Source organism: Typha angustifolia, chromosome 12 (assembly GCF_048772165.1).
Source record: "Typha angustifolia cultivar Huaian chromosome 12, ASM4877216v1, whole genome shotgun sequence".
Lineage (NCBI taxonomy): Eukaryota > Viridiplantae > Streptophyta > Magnoliopsida > Poales > Typhaceae > Typha > Typha angustifolia.
Genome location: NC_133250.1, coordinates 7773338 through 7793970, shown reverse-complemented (window position 1 = coordinate 7793970; position 20633 = coordinate 7773338). Strand labels below are relative to the sequence as shown.

General features: G+C 37.0%; 2 protein-coding genes across 3 annotated transcripts; one reads left to right on the top strand and one right to left on the bottom strand.

Annotated features, from left to right (window-relative positions):
• Nucleotides 1-2383: 2383 nt before the first annotated feature.
• On the top strand, nucleotides 2384-4548 carry LOC140771764 (peroxidase 40). Of its 2 annotated transcripts, none has more exons than XM_073113433.1 (4): nucleotides 2384-2589; nucleotides 2694-2885; nucleotides 3007-3159; nucleotides 3711-4548. In XM_073113433.1, the coding sequence occupies exons 1-4, from the start codon at nucleotides 2473-2475 to the stop codon at nucleotides 4020-4022; spliced, it is 774 nt and encodes a 257-aa protein (XP_072969534.1). In that variant the 5' UTR covers nucleotides 2384-2472; the 3' UTR covers nucleotides 4023-4548. The 2 variants fall into 2 exon arrangements, with proteins under 2 accessions (XP_072969534.1, XP_072969533.1); XM_073113432.1 differs by having other exon boundaries at nucleotides 2389-2589; nucleotides 3007-3172.
• Nucleotides 4549-4676: 128 nt separating this feature from the next.
• LOC140771763 (probable sucrose-phosphate synthase 4) lies at nucleotides 4677-14970 on the bottom strand. Its single transcript, XM_073113431.1, has 14 exons — nucleotides 14669-14970; nucleotides 14494-14583; nucleotides 13214-13455; nucleotides 12328-12391; nucleotides 11430-12128; nucleotides 11102-11218; nucleotides 10879-11010; nucleotides 10553-10729; nucleotides 8766-8819; nucleotides 8618-8680; nucleotides 7583-8521; nucleotides 7351-7478; nucleotides 5118-5438; nucleotides 4677-4905 (listed from the first exon to the last, which is right to left on the bottom strand). Exons 1-13 carry the CDS (start codon nucleotides 14849-14851, stop codon nucleotides 5162-5164), a joined length of 3165 nt encoding a protein of 1054 aa, XP_072969532.1. The 5' UTR covers nucleotides 14852-14970; the 3' UTR covers nucleotides 4677-4905; nucleotides 5118-5161.
• Between the last annotated feature and the right edge of the window lie 5663 nt (nucleotides 14971-20633).

Genomic DNA, 20633 nt, shown 5'->3' with positions numbered 1-20633 from the left:
CTACTCGGGCTGAAGGTGGCAGACATGCCTTTCAAATACCTCGGGGTGCTTATCTCGGGGAGGAGGGTGAAGGTGAAGGAGCAGCAGGAGCTGGTGGAGCGGATTAGTAAGAGGCTAGCAGGCTGGAAAGGGACACTCCTATCCCAGGCCGGCAAGCTAATCCTGATCAAGGCGGCGCTGCTAGCGATTCCGTCATACTGGCTAGGCAGCACGTGGGTGCCGGACGGTGTTCTGGAGGAGATAGAAAAAAAAGCCCGTAACTTCCTGTGGAAAAATAAGGATGGCCACGGTCTCCACCTGATGAACTGGGCCCAGGTGACCCTAGCCAAGCGGCAGGGAGGTCTCGGAGTCCGTAGGCTGAGGGAGGCAAGAACGGCTCACCTGGGTAAGCTGGTTTTCAAATTCCTAAACAGGGAGCAGGCGCCATGGATCCAACTCATGCAGGCCAAATACGGGAGGCTGCACCCGTGGGAGACATCGAAGATCCGGCAACCTTCATGGATGTGGAGGGCTCTAACTAAAACAACAAATCAGATTAGAATGGGTTGCAGAGTTATGATAGGAAACGGCAAAGGCACAAGTGCCGTGTTCGACCCTTGGCTGCACGAGATCCCGTGGTCCAGACAGCCTCGGGTTCTGGCGCCCAGGCTCATGGACGCAAACCTGAGCGTGGCTAACCTCACTAGAGACGAGCAATGGACCCCGGTGCGTTTGGCCAGGGAGGCAGGATCTGAGCTGGCTTTCGAGATTACAAACTTCACCATGGGAGCCGCCGCCAGTGAGGACAGATGGATCTGGTGGCCGCACCCACGAGGAACGCCTTCGGTAAAGGCGATATACCAGTCCCTGCTCCCTCAGAGTGATCAGCTCTGGGCAAGGTGGAGTAATCTTTGGCGTCTACAGGTCTCACCAAGGATCAGAGTTTTCTGCTGGAAGCTTCTGTGGGGTAGGCTCCCGACGCGAGCCTACCTCCACTACCTTCATATCGGCCCCGAGGATCGATGTGCCATGTGCGGTCTGTTTAGTGAGACGAGCGAGCACCTCCTCTTCTCGTGTAGATACAGCTAGGAGGTATGGGCGATCCTGGGCACCAGAGAACGGCTGGAGGCTGCGGAGATTGACCAAGATTGGATCATGAAAGTGTGGAGCGCAAGCGCCGAGGAAGACGGTCGGGCCAAAGGTTTGATAGACTGCACGTTGTGGTCACTGTGGAAGAGCAGGAATGGAGTTGCGTTTAGAGAGAAGCGTACGCCGGAGCTTGCAGTGGTCCGGTCTGTGGTTCAAATGGCGGAGGAGTATAGGTGCGTAATTAAGAGGAAGATCCTGAAGTTACGAATGATAAGGAAACCCTGGGAGCCGCCGGAGCCGGGCTGGATCAAAGCAAACACCGACGGAGCGCTGAGAGGTGGCGCGTACCAAGGCGGAGCAGCGGCCATTTTCCGTAATGCGTAGGGAGCGTTTCTTCAGGCGGGCTGGGAGCCGTGCACGGGCACCTCGGCGCTTCAATCCGAACTCTGGGCTATTAGACTGGCGCTGAAGATGGCGAGAGGAGGCTACAGGCTAGAGATTGAGTCGGACTGCACCAAGGCCATCAGCTGCATGCAGCAGCCTGAGCACAGCCCATGGCGCGTCCGAAACCTAGCGCGCGAATGTGCGGAGCTAGCCAATGGTTTTGGTGAAGTCAGGTTATCCCATGTAGGGAGAGAGGCCAATGCGGTCGCTGATTGGGCAGCAGCGAGGGCCAGCGTGGCCTCGGGTTACTGCCATGTGGAGCGCCTAAACAACGCTCCACCGGAAATATGTAAACTTTTAGCTGTCGACGCGGAAACGTGGCGACAGGAAAATAATATATAGCTGACCTCAGCTCTTTGCAGTCAAAAAAAAAAAATACTTGGATTCTTTCTATTATTCTACAATCAGCCCTTATATAGAAAGATCAACAATTAATTCAACTCTCCTCACCAACGGTTAATTTATATTGTAATTAGTTTCTTATAAACCTCTCTCCTATATATATATACTTGCAGTTGTAATGCTATCATTGTAGATATACATTTCACTGACATCCAACCAATCCCTTACAATTAATTGACCACTTCCAAATGCCCTCCACTGACTCCTTCCAACCACCCTTGTCCTCCATATATCTACAGACACACATTCACATTACATGCACCACCCTTGCATGACTCTCTCTCTCTCTCTCTCTCTCTCTCTCTCTCCATTGCATCTATATAATAAGTGATCAACTAGGTAGAGACCTAGTAGTACTCTACACTCAACCACTGGTTTAGCTTTAGCCTTAGCTCTTTACTAGAATTAAGTACGTAGCTAGCTTAGCTAGCCATGCTGATCACCTTCCTAGCTTATTCCCTCCTTGTGCTCAACCTGTCTCCTAAGCCCTATGCCTTGAATAAAACTTGCGTCGGCGACGGCGACGGCAGTGGATCTCTACCCTTAGACATCTACCAGATGACTTGCCCTCAGGCGGAAGACATCATCTTCTCGCGGGTCGAGCAGGCGGTCGCCGCCGACCCTCGCATGGCGGCCTCCCTCCTCCGCCTCCACTTCCATGACTGCTTCGTAAATGTAAGCATGAATTAATATTTCACCAACCATTTAACTTAAGTGGCAATTTAATTAATTAGCCGAGGTTTCCTTGTTTTGGGTGATGATCGAATCGACGAATGCAGGGGTGTGATGCCTCGGTGCTCCTCGACGACACGGCGACGTTCGTCGGCGAGAAGACGGCGGGGCCGAACCTGAACTCGCTGAGGGGATTCGACGTGGTCGAGTCGATCAAGTCTGAGCTGGAGGAAGCTTGTCCTCAGACTGTTTCTTGCGCTGATATCCTCGCGATAGTGGCTCGAGACTCGGTTGTGTTGGTATGCGATCAAATTACGGATTGGGTTTAACGCTAATTAATCACATAGTTATCAGAGCTTAAGATCATAACGGCTGCTAATTTTCGTAATTGTTTGTGTGTGTGTGTGTGTGTGTGTGTAGTCAGGAGGTCCCACGTGGCAGGTGGAGGTGGGTCGGAAGGACAGCAGGAGTGCGAGCCGCCAAGCAGCGAACAACAACATCCCGGCACCAACGTCCGACGTGGCGACACTTATCCAGAAGTTCCAGAACCTCGGACTGTCGACTAAAGACATGGTAGCTCTCTCTGGTAAAAAGAAACGTTTCCCCTGATCACTCTATCCGTTTCCCCTGATCACCTCTTAAGAATTAATTGGTCTACTTGGTGAGATAAGATTATCACAAATAATAGCCCCACTTAATCACATTTCCTGTAGAACCCGTCCTATTCACACACACAAAATTAAATTAAATTAAAAATTAAAAAATCTTTTCCAAACATTTCTTCCCGCAAACCTTTGTTCTTTCTAAATGGACTTTTCTTCTTCTTTTTTACTTTTGAAAAAAAAAAGAAGCTCCAAATTAGTAGAGTGTGGTAGCCAATTTTAATATTTTAGAAGTTACGATTTAAAAATGAAAGAATATTTATTAAAAAAAATTTAAAATTAATCCAAGAGTTTCTTTTCAAGAACTTATAATAATTAAAAATAGTCGGTTTAGACACTTAAAAACGAGGTATTATTTGTTTTCGTCCTCACTTGATTCAATTAAACAGGTAGTTTTAGGACTTAAAAAATCTCTGAGATAAAACTCTATACTAATTCTAAACGCTATCTATATGCATGCAGGTGCTCACACCATCGGTAAGGCTCGGTGCTCCTCCTTCACCTCTCGGATCGGCGGCTCGGGCGACGGAGGCGGCAGCGAGTTCCTCCAATCCCTCCAGCAGCTCTGCTCCGGCTCGAACGCCACGCTGGCGCACCTCGACATCGCCACGCCGGCGACGTTCGACAACCAGTACTACATCAACCTGCTCTCCTCCGAGGGCCTCCTGCCGTCCGACCAGGTGCTCCTTACCGGGTCCGGGGATGTCGGTAGCCTCGTCGAAGCCTACGCCATGGACGAAATGCTCTTCTTCGGCGACTTCACGGTGTCGATAGTCAGAATGGGGAGGCTGGCGCCGCCCGCCGGCGTTGTCGGTGAGGTCCGGAGGAGCTGCAGAGTGGTCAACTAGGCTGTGCTTCTGGTCGTTATGCCATTAATAAGTGTTGCTAGATTAGCTTGGTCGTAGTTTGGTTTAGTTTGTGGTTGCAGATTGTGTGTGTTTTAGTGCTAAGATGGTAGTAGTTTATTAATTATTGTGTTTGAGCTTCGATCTCCTAGTAGTTTGGAACCCGTGTCGTTTACCCTTATGGGAGTAATAAGAAGGATTGTGTTGTTTTCGATTCAAGCAATTGGAAGAGCTGGCTAACTTCTAATATGATAACTTAAAGCCACACAGTTATAGAATGACTCTAGAAGTAGTAAGCTTACATGGACATAGCTTTGTGTGCATGAAACCGATGGTTTTGGTGTCAATATATTTTGAAGTTGTCATGATGAGATCCTTCCTGTAACCAATACCTGAAATCGAGTAGTTGCTGCGTAATAAATACATGATGAGGTGCTGATGTGATTAAGATCCGTCTTCAGAAGAGTAGCTTCAAAGAAAATGTTGCCAATGAGAGATAGGAACTCTGCAAAATAGACATAAAGCTACTGCTTTCACAATAAAATGGAAATAATTTCAGGGGGGAGGTGTGAGTTGCAGTGTCTTGAGGAAGGAGGAGATAAATAGCACGACTGCCTTATTAATATATATGTATATATACATGGTAGCATGATAAAATTCATCACATGTAATAGGATATACTGAGATAACATTTTTATCATTTATATAGTCATTTTAATTGTAGCAGAACTTGGGACTCTTCCACTCAGATTGCAGAGTAAAGCAAAAAATATGCAATCATCTCCATCAGATTCGGCCCACCTCAACCAGACCTGATTGCGAAAAAGAACAAAACAAAGAGTTAACTATGTCGAATAAGGTAGTAATCTAGAAGCAGAATTGACAAAAAAAATATGACCATCTCAAAAGGAATGCTTCAAAAGAACAAACACGGAAAGACCACAAGAGATGTCTTTTTGGGCTTAGCAAGTGAACTTAGCCTATAAAATGAGCAACCATAGAAGAAACAATTCATCCAACTTACAGTGAAGCTCTTCCATCGCAAAATGAGGAAAAGGATATCTGATGTCAGCTTTTCTTTACGCTAAGTTGTTGTAGAGCTGATTTTATGTCATTAGTGCCACATCCTTCGACTTGGACAATATTTGAGTTGTCAAACGCGACAACATCTTCTAAGGGGTAGCTTCTGGCTGCATGAAGTTGGCTTGGAGCATTGTTAAATGCACCTTTTAGTATGATGGTCTTGTGCACACCTCTAAGTAATCCTTCATAATCTGTGTCACCACTTTCACCAACTAACACCACCATATTTGACAGCTCTGCGCCCCACCTGATATATAAATACCTGAAAAGATGGCGAAATTGCAGACAAATTAGAAATATGGACCAGTTAAGAGTCCAAATATGGATGCACATAACAGTGATGATGGAGAATATACTATAACATAGCCTCTATGACCGTTTTAACTACCAATAAACTGCTTGCTCTCTCACAATTCTGATATTTCTATCATTGACAATAGACCCAAAAACAAAGTAACCCAAAAAGTATGTGGTTTAATAGCCACTTTCCAGATATCTTGAAGATGAACCTCATCACAATATTCTCAGTAATTATTTTAATTATTGTACTAGGCTATGTTCACTTGTAGAATAAGGGTGGAATAGAGATAACTATTCTAATTTTTAATACTAGAAGAAAAGAGCTAATACTAGTATAAGCTATTCTAATATTTACTTCAATACTAATATAAAGAATAATAATTATATTTGATATTTTTAACATAAAACTGATATAAAATTATTGAGAAATGGTGATATTTTAAACCAAATGATAAAAATACTCTTAAGCCAGCGAAAAACAATATTTCAAAAATTTCCCACATTATGCAGGTATGCATGGTTATAACCCCGCACTTGGGTGTGCGGGGTAATATTCCACACTGTGCGGGTATGTGAGGCTGCCTTTTGGAGAGAAAAGAGAGACAAGATAGCAACTGTAGCTGATATGACTAGTAATTATGTGGTCATCTCAAAGAGTAAAATGATAATATTAGATTATTAATAAATAAGTTTTAGAAAGTTGTAAATAAGATAAAAAAGAATGTTGAATTAGTATGCTAGAATAAAGTAAGATGTTGTTTAGTTATTATACCGGAATAAGGAGGCTTATTCTAGAATAAACCTATTCATATTCCACAAGTGAACGGGGCCTAGTGTTTTCTCCTTGATCCCAAAACCTTTTTCCTGCTAATATTTAAAAGAATCCAAGAGCAGCGTGCACTTCAACTTTATAAAGCATTTTTTTCATTACAAACACTTGCATCACTAAGTGTGTTAAATCATATATATATATATCAAAATCTAATATTACCAAGTTCCAAAACATAGTAGATGACTTGATATTTCCAAAACATTTGGATTTGGCCATCAAAAGGCTTCAGTAGCTGCTTTTGATTGGCTACCAACCATTTTTCTTGATGTCAGCCCAGTTATGGGTATTCAGGTCATTACATGAGGGGCTTGAATGCTATAAAATATAAACCAATGATAATCGTGCCAAATCGACATACCCTTGCTGACCGACACTTGCCATTCCAATAGTGGTACAACACTTGGCACGGGGTTGCTAGAGGCACACCCCCGTGCCGAATCGTGCCAATCGATATGTAAATCTAAAATATTCAATGATTTTTTTCTTTATCATGTGATAAGCATGATGTCATGTGGAGCCTTTTTTTAATTTTTTTATTCTATCATATTTTAGAGTATTTAATTATATTATGGAGTGTTCAATCATTAATATTAGTTTTAATGAATATATTCAATCGTATTATGTGTTGAATAATATTTCTATTTGACTATTACTATATTTTTAATAAAATAGGTCATTTACAAAAATAATCTAAAAATAAAAGACTCTAATATAAGCTTTAATATATATATTCATATCAAAAAGTTAAGGATTGACGTATCGAAGACCCAAAAATATTTTTAAATACCCTAAAAATTATATTACAAATGTGCCAAGGGCAAGCCAATGCATGCCAGCGGCATGTAGGGGTGTGCCGATCGGGGATCAACATGGTCATCGCTACTATAAATGGTTGGAGGAATAGTTTGCATAGAGTGGGAACTCTTAAAACACAATTCTTACGCATCAATGACATGCCAAAAGACAAGTTTGACAAGTTTCAGTCAATCAGATAAATATTCAATTGGTAAAACGGAAAAGCAATTTGAAATTGATTAGAAACCTGAGTGCTTGAGATCGAGATGCTAGGACAGGAATAACATGTAGTTTGCTACCATCATGGCTATATAATACACGACAGCGGAGTGCTTGAATTCGCATCGACTTCCGTAGCTCCTTCACAGGAGGTACCTATGACAATTTAAAGTGGAGGAATAAATCTGTTTCTATAATAAATCTATTCAAATGCGTAGCAATCTCGAGAAGTCAGCTAAAGAAAAGGAAAACCAACTTACAAGTTGTGGGTTCAGCACTTTAAATGCAAAGCAATAAGTAGATGAGCGTTCTTCATCTTCAATGACAACTTGTTCTTCATTATCTCCCTTCCTTTCTCCAGCCCAACGAACTAGCGTCTTCCGTAAACCTTCTCCTCCCCAACGATATTCAATTTGTGAATGGTAATCTAAATCAACAGTAAATGGAAGCTCCGAAGGGCTAAGAAGATCCTCAGAACTTGAAGATGGATAGTATAGATCACTACCGCTATTGCATATAAAGGCATCAAAATCAGTGGCAAGAATGCCCCCAGAGATAAGTATATGATGTATCTCAGAAATTGTCAGAGATGTTGACAATATGAAACCAATAGAACCTGAGAACCTCTCTCTATGTGAAGCCTCAAAAGTATTTTTAATAATCTCAATCAGGTCTTCCTTACTGACTGAATCGACAGCAATAACAAAGATGTGTTTCCTCCTCCTCAAAATTGGTAAGTTATTAGAGTTGCTGCCCTGATCAGCCTTCTCAGACCCATCCTTTCTTGTGGCTCTAAGGACACCTTTCGTCAATTTCGATACAACACCTTCCAGGTTAGCAGAATTTTCTTCAGAATCAACGGCAGTGTCTAGACAGCCACTGCCATCAGCTTTTTCACCATCTAATGAAAGCTTTAAGTTCAATGATATGTCTTGAATATCCCTCAAAGAGTCACCCGGTGAATCTGATTCTGAGCTTTCAGGAACATCTTCACTCCGCCATTGAGGATGTCTTGCTCTGAGAGTAGCTATCCGTGACAAGTAGCTCTTGCAATGTTCAGGCCATGAGAATTGGTGGATGTTTTTCAATCCATTCTGTCGGCATCGTGCCCACAGCTGCTTATCAGAAACAAGTTTATAAAGTGCATCAGAAATTGCATTCTGGTCATGAGGATCAACAAGGATACCGTTGTCAAGAACCTGAATAAAATTTAGTATAAGTTAATACAACAGTTTCAATGGGTCAGCAAACTCAATTACTCACTACAAAAGGTAAAAGGATCAGAATACACAAACCCGATGTATATCAACAGGACCTCCATTTTTTGTAGCCACGATAGGCAGACCATGTGCTGCAGCCTGTCCAAAAGAAAGAATTACCAATGCTAGTAATCAACTGTACTTTAAGGTGCTAATGACAAAGGAATATCACTACACTAATCACCTCTATCAAGGTTAGACCAAATGGCTCAATGAAAGCAGGATTGATGAAAACACCCTGCAAGAAACCTAAATTAGTATGCCAATATACTTGAACATATACAAATAAAGAAAAGAAGATACAAAGGTAGGTGGACTTAAGCACGTATCCTCTCAGAAGGACAAATTTCATAACCAAATATCTATCTACTAACCACAAACTTGATAAGCACAAGGCAATTAACAAACTGTAAAATTACTATTGCTATCCGAACTCTTTTCAGCAATATGTCGTCCAGTGACAAAAATTCAAAGTGGAAGAAGCTACCATATAAGTACAGAAGAACAAACAGATTTTGCAACCATGTGCCAATATATGTCAAGGATCTACAAATTGTTGAATAATTCCTAAGAAAGACACAGTTCAGCAAGAGAAAGGGCTTCCACTTAGATATTTAATGCCTAAGTAGGGTGATATACTAAATCAGACAGTCTAAAAAGAAAAGACCCTCAAAAGATTGTCCGAAGAGAGTTACGATGAAGGCACATACAAATAAATTCTAAAGTTTCAATACATTTTTTCATTATTTCCTACTTAATCATCAAGTGGTCCTCACAAATTTAAATAAGTGATCACATGATATAGTTTCATGACTACCAGTTTATATTTTATACTCGGCCAACAAGTCAGATAATGATCTGTGTTTCAGAAACTCACGTGAAAAAAAAAGGTTCTTCTACAACTTGATAACTTCTAGAAATGGAAAGATTGAACTATTGAAAATTGACCTACATATGGATCAATTTGTATTGTGATAGAACTTTACATTGCTATGCTGCCTTCCTTATCTATTACTTTTTTAAGAGCTCAACCATCAAGGTACTTTAAATGATATGTTCTGCACAATTAAACGTTCAGTGCTACACTAAGAAAGTAAGAATGAAAATTAGATAAAACCTATATTTTCCAAGTTATTAAGATACAATCATCATTATCACCATCCGAGACTGTGCTGAATTCCAGTAGGACAAGATGTACATATGTGGGTACTTAAATGACTGTCTCTAGGTAAGAAGTTTCAAGAAAGTAAGGTAGAAGATGAGAGGCCATCATGTAAATCAATTCATTAATCAAAATATCAGGTCATCACAGCTAAGATAAATTCATTTCTCTTCTATATTTTCTTGATGTCTATGAAGAAGACTGAATATTGATGTCTATGACAGTATGACTCTATAAATGAATAGTAATTCCTGTTGCAGCTTTTCTTCACCACTCTTGAATGTATGTTGTACATATTATTATCTGTATTTATATTATAAAAAATATTAAGTAACTGGAAGCTCGCTAGATATGGATTAATATTATTTCTTCCAAGAAACAAAAGTGGCATTCTCCCCCATAGACCCTCCCGACAAAAAAAGGGAAAAGAAAAGGAAAAAAGAGGAAGAAAGAAAGAAAAATGTGCATATGCACACAAACAAACACACAAAAAGAAACAACCTTCCTTTCAAGCTTGACAATAACAAATATACACTATAAGTGCATTCCTCTTGTCAGTAAAAGACCTAACATCTAGATAAGTCACTAGGATATCTACATGCTCCACTTGTTCTCAAGACTGCAGAGTTCACTAACCTTCTTATCTCTTTCCCTTCATATTTTTCATTTTCCTTCTCATTCTCCTATTTCTACCTTAATTATCAAGCACAGACATATTTAATTCAGCAAAAACATAAGAAGCTACTTTAAAGCAGACAATGATAACCTTAAATATATGGCTTGTTCAGAACATTGTAGTATTATTGTACCTTTGTCCTTGCTGCCAAACGGTAAATATCAGGAACTTCATACTGTTTATGGTGCTTTGGATAAGCCACTTGTCCATACAAATCATACTTGTCAATTAACTTAAGTATTGCAGTCAAGACAGCTGCATTTGTAGTTGACATTTCATCTATAGCCTCACGATTTCCCATTATCAATGTCTGTATAAAATTCCAAAAATGTTAGACACAGAGAAACTTAAAAAGAAGAAAAGAATTGACTTTTCTTGCAACTCCTACTAAAAACATGATAAAAAGACCAATGAAGGATATTACAGGTAAATTAAGAAAACCCAATTATATTAACATACAAGGTTTGCAAGCTCCCTTAATGGGCGGCATTCACCAAATGCCTTCACCAATGTTGTAATGTTCTTTTTAGGATCTGCTCGAGCAAGAGCAAGGATCATAGGCTTGCGTGGATTGGTAAAGAATCGCATTATCTGCATTGGTAAAAAGCAGTAAGAAGATGAATTGCAATCTTTAGGCTTCAAAATTAGATCCCACAGAGAAGAGTCCAAATGAGAAGTCAACCTCAGACCAAATGGGTGGATCTGGAGAGACTGAAGTATCTTCATTCCCTTCTCCGTCACCATCCATATCAACATCAGGAACAACAATATGACTGAACTCCATACCAGGCGGAATCACCTGCAGATTTTAGTAAAAGAGCATTAACTAACATCAAAATAACATGAGAACCAAATAGTAAACGTGCTTACCTAACACCAGTGATCAGAGGTGCCGGATAAGAGGATATAAGAACAATATGAAGCCATAGGCATAATAAGTGAACTAAAGCATTCTGATGGGAAAAAAAAGAAAAAGAAAAAGAAACAACAAAACATATGAACATACTCACAATCATACGAGGCATATGGCGTCCATAGCAGCTAACGCCACGCTTTATTCTTGCCCGAAGTTTCCGTGCAAGTATCACATCAAAACCATCATATAAGTTCCATTGCTCTTCTATCTCCTGTCTAGTGCTTGTGATAACTATTTCAGATGTATCAAGAGACAGTTCCTCAGCCTCAATCCTACGCATTATTTTGTATGTTGCATTTATTTCGTCCCTTGTTTGTCGCCCTTGTTTGAGAAGTTGTTCTAACTTATCTCTGCCAAGAGAATGTCCTGTGAACAACATAGGGACGTTCAGTGCCCCAGATAGTAGAGCAGCAGAGTCTCCAGCATCAGCATAATGCCCATGAATAGCATCAGGCCACACTGGCTGCCCAGAACCTATTTGTTCACCCAGAACTTTGGACATCTGCATGATGTGACCAAGTGCACCATCAACAAATTCTTGAGTATGAGGCCATAGATGTTCCTTAGGGATATATCTATCTCTTGGTCCAAATGGTATGCGGATGATATAAGCACCACTGCTCTCGCCCATTTCATGGATCAAATTTTCAGAATTTCTAGGAGTCAACATCTCTGTTGGTTCCCCATAACTCCAATCAACATCTGGTGCTGAGATTTGTCTGGTCAATAAATCGACCCGATAAACTCCAGGTGTTGAACCTAAAGCCCTTGCAAGTTCTACAACATATTTTACCTAACAAAAAAAAAAAAATCAAGTCCACGTCATGAGATTCAAGACACCCTTGGATGACGTAAACAATTTGAAAGGAACAATGTCAACAGGCTCTCTTACTCAGATACAAGGATCATAAATATCACAAGTAGAGCATAACAAAATAAAAAGGAATATAATAAACATACATATAATATAAGTATAAGCATGACAGACCTACCTGACCGCCGGTATCTGAATCACGCCCAAGCTCCATATTCTCACCACGTATCAGACCATGAATACTGCATAAACATATAGTATCCATTAGAAATGAGAAAACAAACCGAAGGAACCATGCATAACGACAATGATAAACATGCATATACTTAATTTTGCCCAAGAGCTTTTAGAAACATTATTGACAAACTTCAGGACAAGCACACAATCCAAATTATTTATTGCAGAAAAGATTTTTCAATGGTTTTATTAATAGTTACTCAAGCAAACTAGATAAATATAGAATTGACATCCTTGAGCTCTTATTTTGATTATTCATCATTTTATAGCCTGCACAATAAGTTTCAATCTCTTTGTTACATGACAATATCATATGACAAACTCAAGTGAGTCCTCCAGTAAATTTTAAGTATTTCCTTTTACATCAAGTAGCAAGGAACATGGGTCCATAAAAGAAAATCAAGAATCTATCGGATAAAGATCAGGTCCTTATCAATTCAACAAAAAATTATTGGAAACGAGTACTAGATACGTTCAAAGAAAAACTACATGAATTTATATGATACTTTGCTTACAGGTGCAAATATATTATCTATTAAATGGCAAAGAAATTCCTATTGTTTCATGTTTGGAGTGCCAGCTATAAGGTAAATATAAGATATATACAAGATAGTAAGTGTTACAAAGGAAACTGTCATTCTTGCTGGGAACATGGGTTGGGTATTAATAGAGGAGCAAATCACTTGCAAAAAAGTGAAGAACAGAGGACATAAGGTTTTAGAACCATCATCCCTGCGAGGCATTAAACTCAAAAAAGAAAAGAAACTGAAAAGAGAATCAAACCAAAAAGAGAATTTATTGTAACTGCAAGAGATTTAGTTCTGTACCTTATCAATACTATATATAGTTTTTTATCCTTATGCTGACTAGCCCAAGCCTCAATAGCATCAACTGAACTAATCCTCAGCATTCGGCCTCTTGTGCTGTCACCATGAGCAGACAGATCACCTGTATTATCTCCTTTTTCTCCTTCGGAGAGGTCTTCAGACATATCAGCAGTTGCATCTCGACGTCCTCTCTCACGTTCAAGGCGACGCTTAGAAACACGCAGTGCTTCCTCTCCTTCAATCTGCATTAGCACATCCAAGATGGAACATAGTTAAAAAAAAAAAATACTGCACGTCCAATAAAACTATGCATAGCGTAGTGTTATAAATCTAGATAGGTAATACAGTGTACATATGTACACACGTGTTCATTATAACTCATGGCAAACTGCAATCTAGATTTATAAAACAAAAATACGGAAAACTAACTAAATTATGTACTGCTCAATGCTATTTCATTGATCCAAGAATATTGTAGCAACACAGTAAGCATTACTTGTGATCTTCAGCCTTGGTATCTTCTTTTTAGGAGGATAACCATACGTCCATATTCCCATTCAAAATCTCAATGCTTGTGAGAAACCATGCTCTGCTCCCTCTTCTTCCAATTACAGAGTAATGGTTGAAGCAATGAAGCATCTCACCTTTTCCAAACCATCAATACATGAAACTCAAATAAATAGCCAACTGACCACTATATCCGGTGGTCAGGTCCAACTAGCCCGTGATGGAGTTTGGGTTCATATCCTCACGTGGATCTTGGGGTTAATATATGATGGACATTCCACCAGAGCACCGTATACGCATGGTTTGAGTCCAAGCCCAATTCTTGGGAGGGTTGCTAAGTTTTCCACCCTATATATCAAGGGGCTACATTTTGTCTAGACCACAAGCTTATGATCTATCCAGAAAAGAAACCTAAATTGGAAGAATAATAACAATAATAAGGGCAATTGCATCAGAATCAAATTGGAACAGAGTTTCCACCTAAATCACTATCCTGCTAAGCCATGCATCCCACAAATGAAATTGGCAGCATCAGTTTAACTGAGAGACAAAATATAGTAACACAACGCTAATCAAGTGATCTGCAACAGATACTACAAGTAACTAACGTTACTCAGTAAATCATCAAAATCCCAACTTCAAAATAAACCGATGTTTATTTTCTCTAGAAAAAATAAAACACTAATAATAATAACAACGAGAAATATCAACAGAAATAAACCATCAGGAATTTTTTTTTTTTCGAAAGAAAAAAAAGAAGAGGAAATCATCACCTGCTTCTTCTTCCGAGCCAAATTCCAAATCCTCCAGCACATGTTCTCCAGCCTCGTGTTCCTCTCCTGCGGGCTCCGCATCGCCGCCGCCTACCAAACCCCACATCGGCAAACAAATCAAAACCCAAAACCAATCAGAACCCAACAAGACCCCGGAACAGAAGACGATACCCACCCGCACCCACGTCTTGTGAAGATCGGTCTCATCGAATCCGGTGATGACTTCCTCTACGAAGTAGCGAGTGGGGCTAAACCTCCCCCTCTCCCGCAGCAGCAAAGAGGACTTGTCGGCGTCGATTGCAGGCCCGGCGTCGAGAATCGCCTCCAAATAGCTATTGATCCAATCGTTCCCCGCCATTAACGAGTGATCCACAAGAGAAGATAAGAGAAGAGAAGAGAGGGGAAGCGAAGGAACGAGAAGAGTGGTGGCTTCTTCTTAGTAGGATTTTTTACTAGTATCTCTTCTCCACTACCGTGTTACGGGGAACGATATTTATAGTGGGATAGAGCAAGAGAGCGCAACCGATGTAGAAGGGTCGCAACGAATTAAGAAACGAACCCGGAGAAGACTCATGAATGTACCCAAAAATGTCTCTAATGACTTGGAAATTGGAATCTAAAGGGGAAAATGGGTAAATATACACTTTACTCCCTACATTCTTTTCTCTTTTTTTTTGGATTAAGTTGCAAAAAATTACATTCAAAATTAAAGCTATTTGGAATATTGTTTTATATTATTAAGTCATCTCAACTTTATTTTCGATACATAATAAATATTCCATGGAATAAAACAATGTCATGGGTATCAAAGTTTTTGGTACTCAGAGATGAGAACTATGCTCTTGTTGATATATGAACGCGAAGTTAAATTAAATAATTGTAATGCAAGGAAGGGGGAGGGTGGATTTGTCCAAGGGAACATAATAAATATTCCATGGATTATGCTTTGGCTATAATTGCGTACGGCGGTATGTGATAGGCGATGATTGTCTGCAAATCTATATGCAGGAAATTGCTACCGGACACTTGGCAGCCTCCCATTGGGGACCAGCACTGAAAGTCTTTCTACAGATAGTCAGGATTCTGAGGCAATATATTATAAATGCGAATACAACCCGTTTATTAAATAAATTATAAAAATATTATTAATTCGGATTATAGATAATTATTTTTATAACGAGTTGTTTATGTTATAAACAAATTAAAAAGTAATAAATCAATTTAATATTATTTGATATCTAATAAAAAGTATAGATTGTTTGACCTATTACGTATTTTTACAAAGACACCCTCATATATAAAACTTCCAAAATGTCTCTTAGTTATAAAAAATTGTCATATAATTATTGTGTGATCAATTTTAGATGATGACCATCGCTTTATTCTTATTGTAGATGAAAAAAATAGGGAGTTAAGTGTAAAATAATTATTTTATATTTTTATCAGATATTAAAAAATTGAGGGGTCAAAGTGTTTTTTCTTTACAATTTAACCTACCCGGGATCTTGTGACATCTCATAAATTAAAGAAATAATAGATGCATCAAACAAGATGCCACTAGCATCTTTACACATAATTGAAGTGAACTCAGGATAATCTGAGCTCATCCATAGAAAATTAGTCGCATTCACCCTCGTATGGTTGGCAATCCAGTCGACTGTCAAGTTAGTTTCTCTAAAATGGTGTTTGATGATTAAATTGTCAAAGCTCGAAAGTAAGATCCGGACGTCAGTAACAAAGTTCCGTAAGGTTCAAAAGTTTGCTTTGTTCTTTGTAGAGATGTAATCCTTTGTTGTTTATGGGACCATCCAAGGTATAAGTACCATTTTTTAAAAATAAATAAATAAATATATATATATATAATATTACTTTTTTTAAAGAAAGTAACAGGTGTACAACTTTTTGAGTTATTGACCAAATTAGCCCTCTTCCAAATTTTATATACCTAATTAGATAAATACTTATAAATTAAAAGAAAATCAAAATATGGACTTAAATATCAGATATATTATTATGTTAGCCTCTTCTGTAAAGAAAAATACTGAACTTATCTCATCTTATAAGTAAAATATTATCTTTTTTAGCATTAAGTTTAAAGTGTAATTAATTTAATTAAATAAAGTCTGGGGAAGGGTTAGTATGGTCAGAAACTTTTCTACTTTTTGGGATCAGATTTGCTTTATTAATAAATAATGCTATTGCATGTGAATGCATGGGCCAGAGTCAAAGGCAAACAAAATCTAGAAGCTGCCAGGTAACAGCAACAGAAGAGGAATAGGAAGATATAATAATGGTGTCCCTTAGATTATTATACAAATTAGTCTTAAAAGGGTAATAATTATGTGACATAAATGATAAAAAAAAAATTTATTGGTGACATGAATAGATGAAAAATATTATAAAAATTTAAGCTATTAAATAATAATTTGCACATAAATAGATGAAAAATATTGTACAGCATAAAAGTAGATTTAAACTCAAACTCGGTAGAAAACCAAGCTTTGATATCATGTTAAACACTTGATTAATATTATCAAATTCTTTAAAGACGTCAACCAATTCTAGTAGAGATGATAGGTACCTTGCTCATGACTTATCTTAAGTTTAACTCCAACCCCAAATAATATTGTGGAGAAATTATTTGGTGGTTGGTGGTTTGGTGGCTTGGTTCGATTCGGTTGATAGCTCGACAGTACGGTTAACTTGGAAGAACAACTTGACAACGTAACGGCTTAGAGCAGATATTGGCAGCGTTTGATTTGAAGCAATTGTTCGGCGACGCATACGACTCTGAAACTTAGACTAGACAGCTAAAAAGCTCGGTGAAGCCTAAAATACATCTGTATCTAGGGAGAGTTAACTCTTTGTCCAGTCCATATCTAGCCTTCGGGCTCATGAATGATTAAAAACAAAATTCTTTAAAGATATTTATGTTAGAAATGTGTCCCATTTTATTTAATAGCGAGAATAAATAACTTTATACTTGTCCTCTCAAAATTGAAGAAAGATTTCTTGAACTCTTTCTTATTCCCAACAAGGCATAGAGAATTGCTTGTCCAACTAGTGACAATCAACATCTCAAGAAAGCAACAGCATCAACTTTGAGTCTCTATCAAGGAGACAAATTTAGTATCCTCCACCGTTCTAATATCCAGTGCTAGCTCTCAAGTAGAATAACAAAGAAAAGATAGCATTATGGGGGAAATTTGAGAACCTCTTCAATCCAATAGCATAATTACTTGTTTTCCTTAATTATAAGAGAGAAAATTATAATTTACATCCTGTATTTTACCCGGATAATAACTTATTCCTCTGTGATTCATTAACGCTAATACTTTGTCATAAAAAAATTGTCACATGATCAAACTATCCTTATCATTTCCAAACCAAATTATATTTCTATAGAGGTAATTAAATCTTTTCACATCCTGTTAGCGTTTGACTGACAGTTATAACTCAGCATAGATCACAAAAGAGTTAAAGTTTGAACTATGTCTACAGACGTAAGTTAGTTGAAAATTACCCTAATTAAAAGTTGGGCTATCTTATAGCATGAGCAATGCAATAAGACTAGCATTATTTGCAATTAAGGTGAGGTTACAAGGCTTCCTATTATAAGTCTCATTGAGATGTCATCCCACATAAGAAAAGAAAATGTAGGAATTATTAAATTTCCTCATGCCAACTTGCAAAATGCAATCATAGGGGATAAATGGGCAACAAATAGGTTTTGATGTGTGTATATATTTATATATATATATATATATTATCTGAATAGAAAAAAAAAACTAGAAACATGTGGCTAAAATGCATGAAATTTAATCAAAAGGATAATTTAGCAAATGTTTCAAGGAAAAGCATGGTCTGGACTTCACATGCATGTAGTTGGCACCAACTAAGAAAAAGTAATTGAGATTTGGCAGCTTGATTAAAGAATAATTATTGATGGCCACCTCATTGTCTTGAGCAAAGAGAGGTTGGCATTGCCATCTAATTTCTTATGGCATTGCCATTATAAAGTATATAATGTTTAGTTTTGGGTCCTGTTTGATCTGAAATTGTCTTGAAAACTAGTATCTAATTGAAAATGGTCCTAATAATAATAACTTTTTTTTTAAATTACATTTTAGATTTTGAGCTGAATTTGACTTTAATCCAATTTGTATGTAATCCAATATAGAACACTATTTATCAAAATAAGTCTAAAATTGATAACATTTGAGGTTTTCGAACGGCGCTGAAACTGAGATCAAAACTTTGAACCATGATTATGACTTTTTTATTAACATTTATCGATCTAAGTATTACTCTATATATTATAACTTCATAAATAACTATAAAATTTAAATCATAATTCTTTTGTTTAAAGTCAATCCTCATATAACTCTATAATGGAAAAAAATTGGAAGAACTTTGATATAATTCTGGTTTTTGATCTCATTCCGCTCATAAAAATCTTTGGATAGCTCAAAATCTTGACAGGAAAGTGCTCACTTATATGCTAATGATTGATTCAGTAGAAAATTTATATTTGTAGTGGAGTGACAAATAAGCATGTGCAAAAATAAATTATATTGGTTGGTATATAAGTTTTAAAGTTCTATCTTTTATAAGAGAACATTTCATAATAGTGTGTAAAAATAATCACTATAAGAAATTAAAACATGAATTTCTATATAGTTATATTTTCTACTATATAAAGAATATAGTAGAATATATGCATAGTTTTATGTTATGCTACCTTAAAGTATATATGAGTATTGCATAGTTAAGAAATTATATTTTACCCCATATTGTTGGGCCTAAATTTACTCCACCTCTCTTATAATTTTATTTGTATTCCTTTACTTTTCTATGACTATATTCAAATTAAAACTATTATTTTTATTATTATATTTGATGAAATTATTCGATGAATTTAAAGATACTTATTAAAAACAAAATTTTAGTAATTATATAAATTTTTAATATATCTAATTTAATTTTGATCTAAATTTAAATGAGAAAGATATGACAAAATATATAGATTTTTAATATATTTGTCATCTAAAATCTGACAGTATTATTTTAAATGCATTAAAAATATCTTCAAATATGATCGGTATGATAATTATACACATTCCCAATCTGTCTATGATGTAGCACTAGGCATATTTATTTTATATTTTCTATAATTTTGTATCTAATAAATATTTTTAAATTCGATTTATAATTTGGTTAAAAATAATAGAAAAAGGTTGTAGTTGAATTTTAGTCTATATGTTAAAAATCAAGGTGACATAAATAAAAATATAGGAAGGTAAAGTGAGGGGGTAAAATATAATTTTTCCTATTTTCTACTATCATAAAAAATACATGAATTTCTAAGCAGCTCAATTTTCTACTACTATTAAGAATATATTGATTTTGTCTAGCTATACCGCTATTGAATTAAAAAAATAACACTAGATATACTTAGTCCCTACTAATGCAATCCTTAAATACAACTAATGAACAACATAAACATATTTTAATATCAATATATTAAAATATTAATGCTATGCTTAAAGTATCACTTAACTACTTGTATAAATTTTCTTTCTTAATATATGAGACCTCCAAATAGCCTCTAACTCTTTGCTTCTCTTTTTTTTAATCATTATTTTTCCTCTTACATTCCCACGTAGATTGCTACCGTTAGATAGAGAGTTCATAGCTTATCAACCGAAACATATGATTTTAATTAGAGAAGAGAGATATTTTTTCATCGACGAATTGTATATCAAATCAAAGAGTATTTGTATTGATTTCATAAAAGATAAAACTCATTTTTCCTATTTTTTTAATTTTATATTATATTAAAAATAATTATTATACTTTTAATTCAGAATACAAGTAAACATAAGAATAATTATTTATATAATAAATATCTTATTTTAAAAATAATAAAAAGAAATATCTATTTCATATTTGACTTTATTGTTAAAGCATGCGAGAAGAAAATGAGTAGTTTGATTTTAGATATAATCATGATTAGTTACCCTAAATAATAAAATAAATAACATATATTCTCTCATATATTTCCCTTGCAATTAACCCATGTATAAGTGTGATTAAGTGTGATTGGGGGAATGCTAATCTTGTCATAAATCTGTTTAACC

Excerpts from the sequence above, each read along its gene's own strand:
- LOC140771764 (XM_073113432.1), top strand. The coding sequence starts at position 2,473 with ATGACTTGCCCTCAGGCGGAAGACATCATCTTCTCGCGGGTCGAGCAG. Across the intron at positions 2,886-3,006 it reads CTCGAGACTCGGTTGTGTTG|TCAGGAGGTCCCACGTGGCA; the intron begins GTATGCGATCAA and ends GTGTGTGTGTAG. Across the intron at positions 3,173-3,710 it reads AGACATGGTAGCTCTCTCTG|GTGCTCACACCATCGGTAAG; the intron begins GTAAAAAGAAAC and ends ATATGCATGCAG.
- LOC140771763 (XM_073113431.1), bottom strand. The coding sequence starts at position 14,851 with ATGGCGGGGAACGATTGGATCAATAGCTATTTGGAGGCGATTCTCGAC. Across the intron at positions 11,219-11,429 it reads GCCATATGCCTCGTATGATT|GTGATTCCGCCTGGTATGGA; the intron begins GTGAGTATGTTC and ends TAAAATCTGCAG. Across the intron at positions 10,730-10,878 it reads TAAGGGAGCTTGCAAACCTT|ACATTGATAATGGGAAATCG; the intron begins GTATGTTAATAT and ends AATTTTATACAG.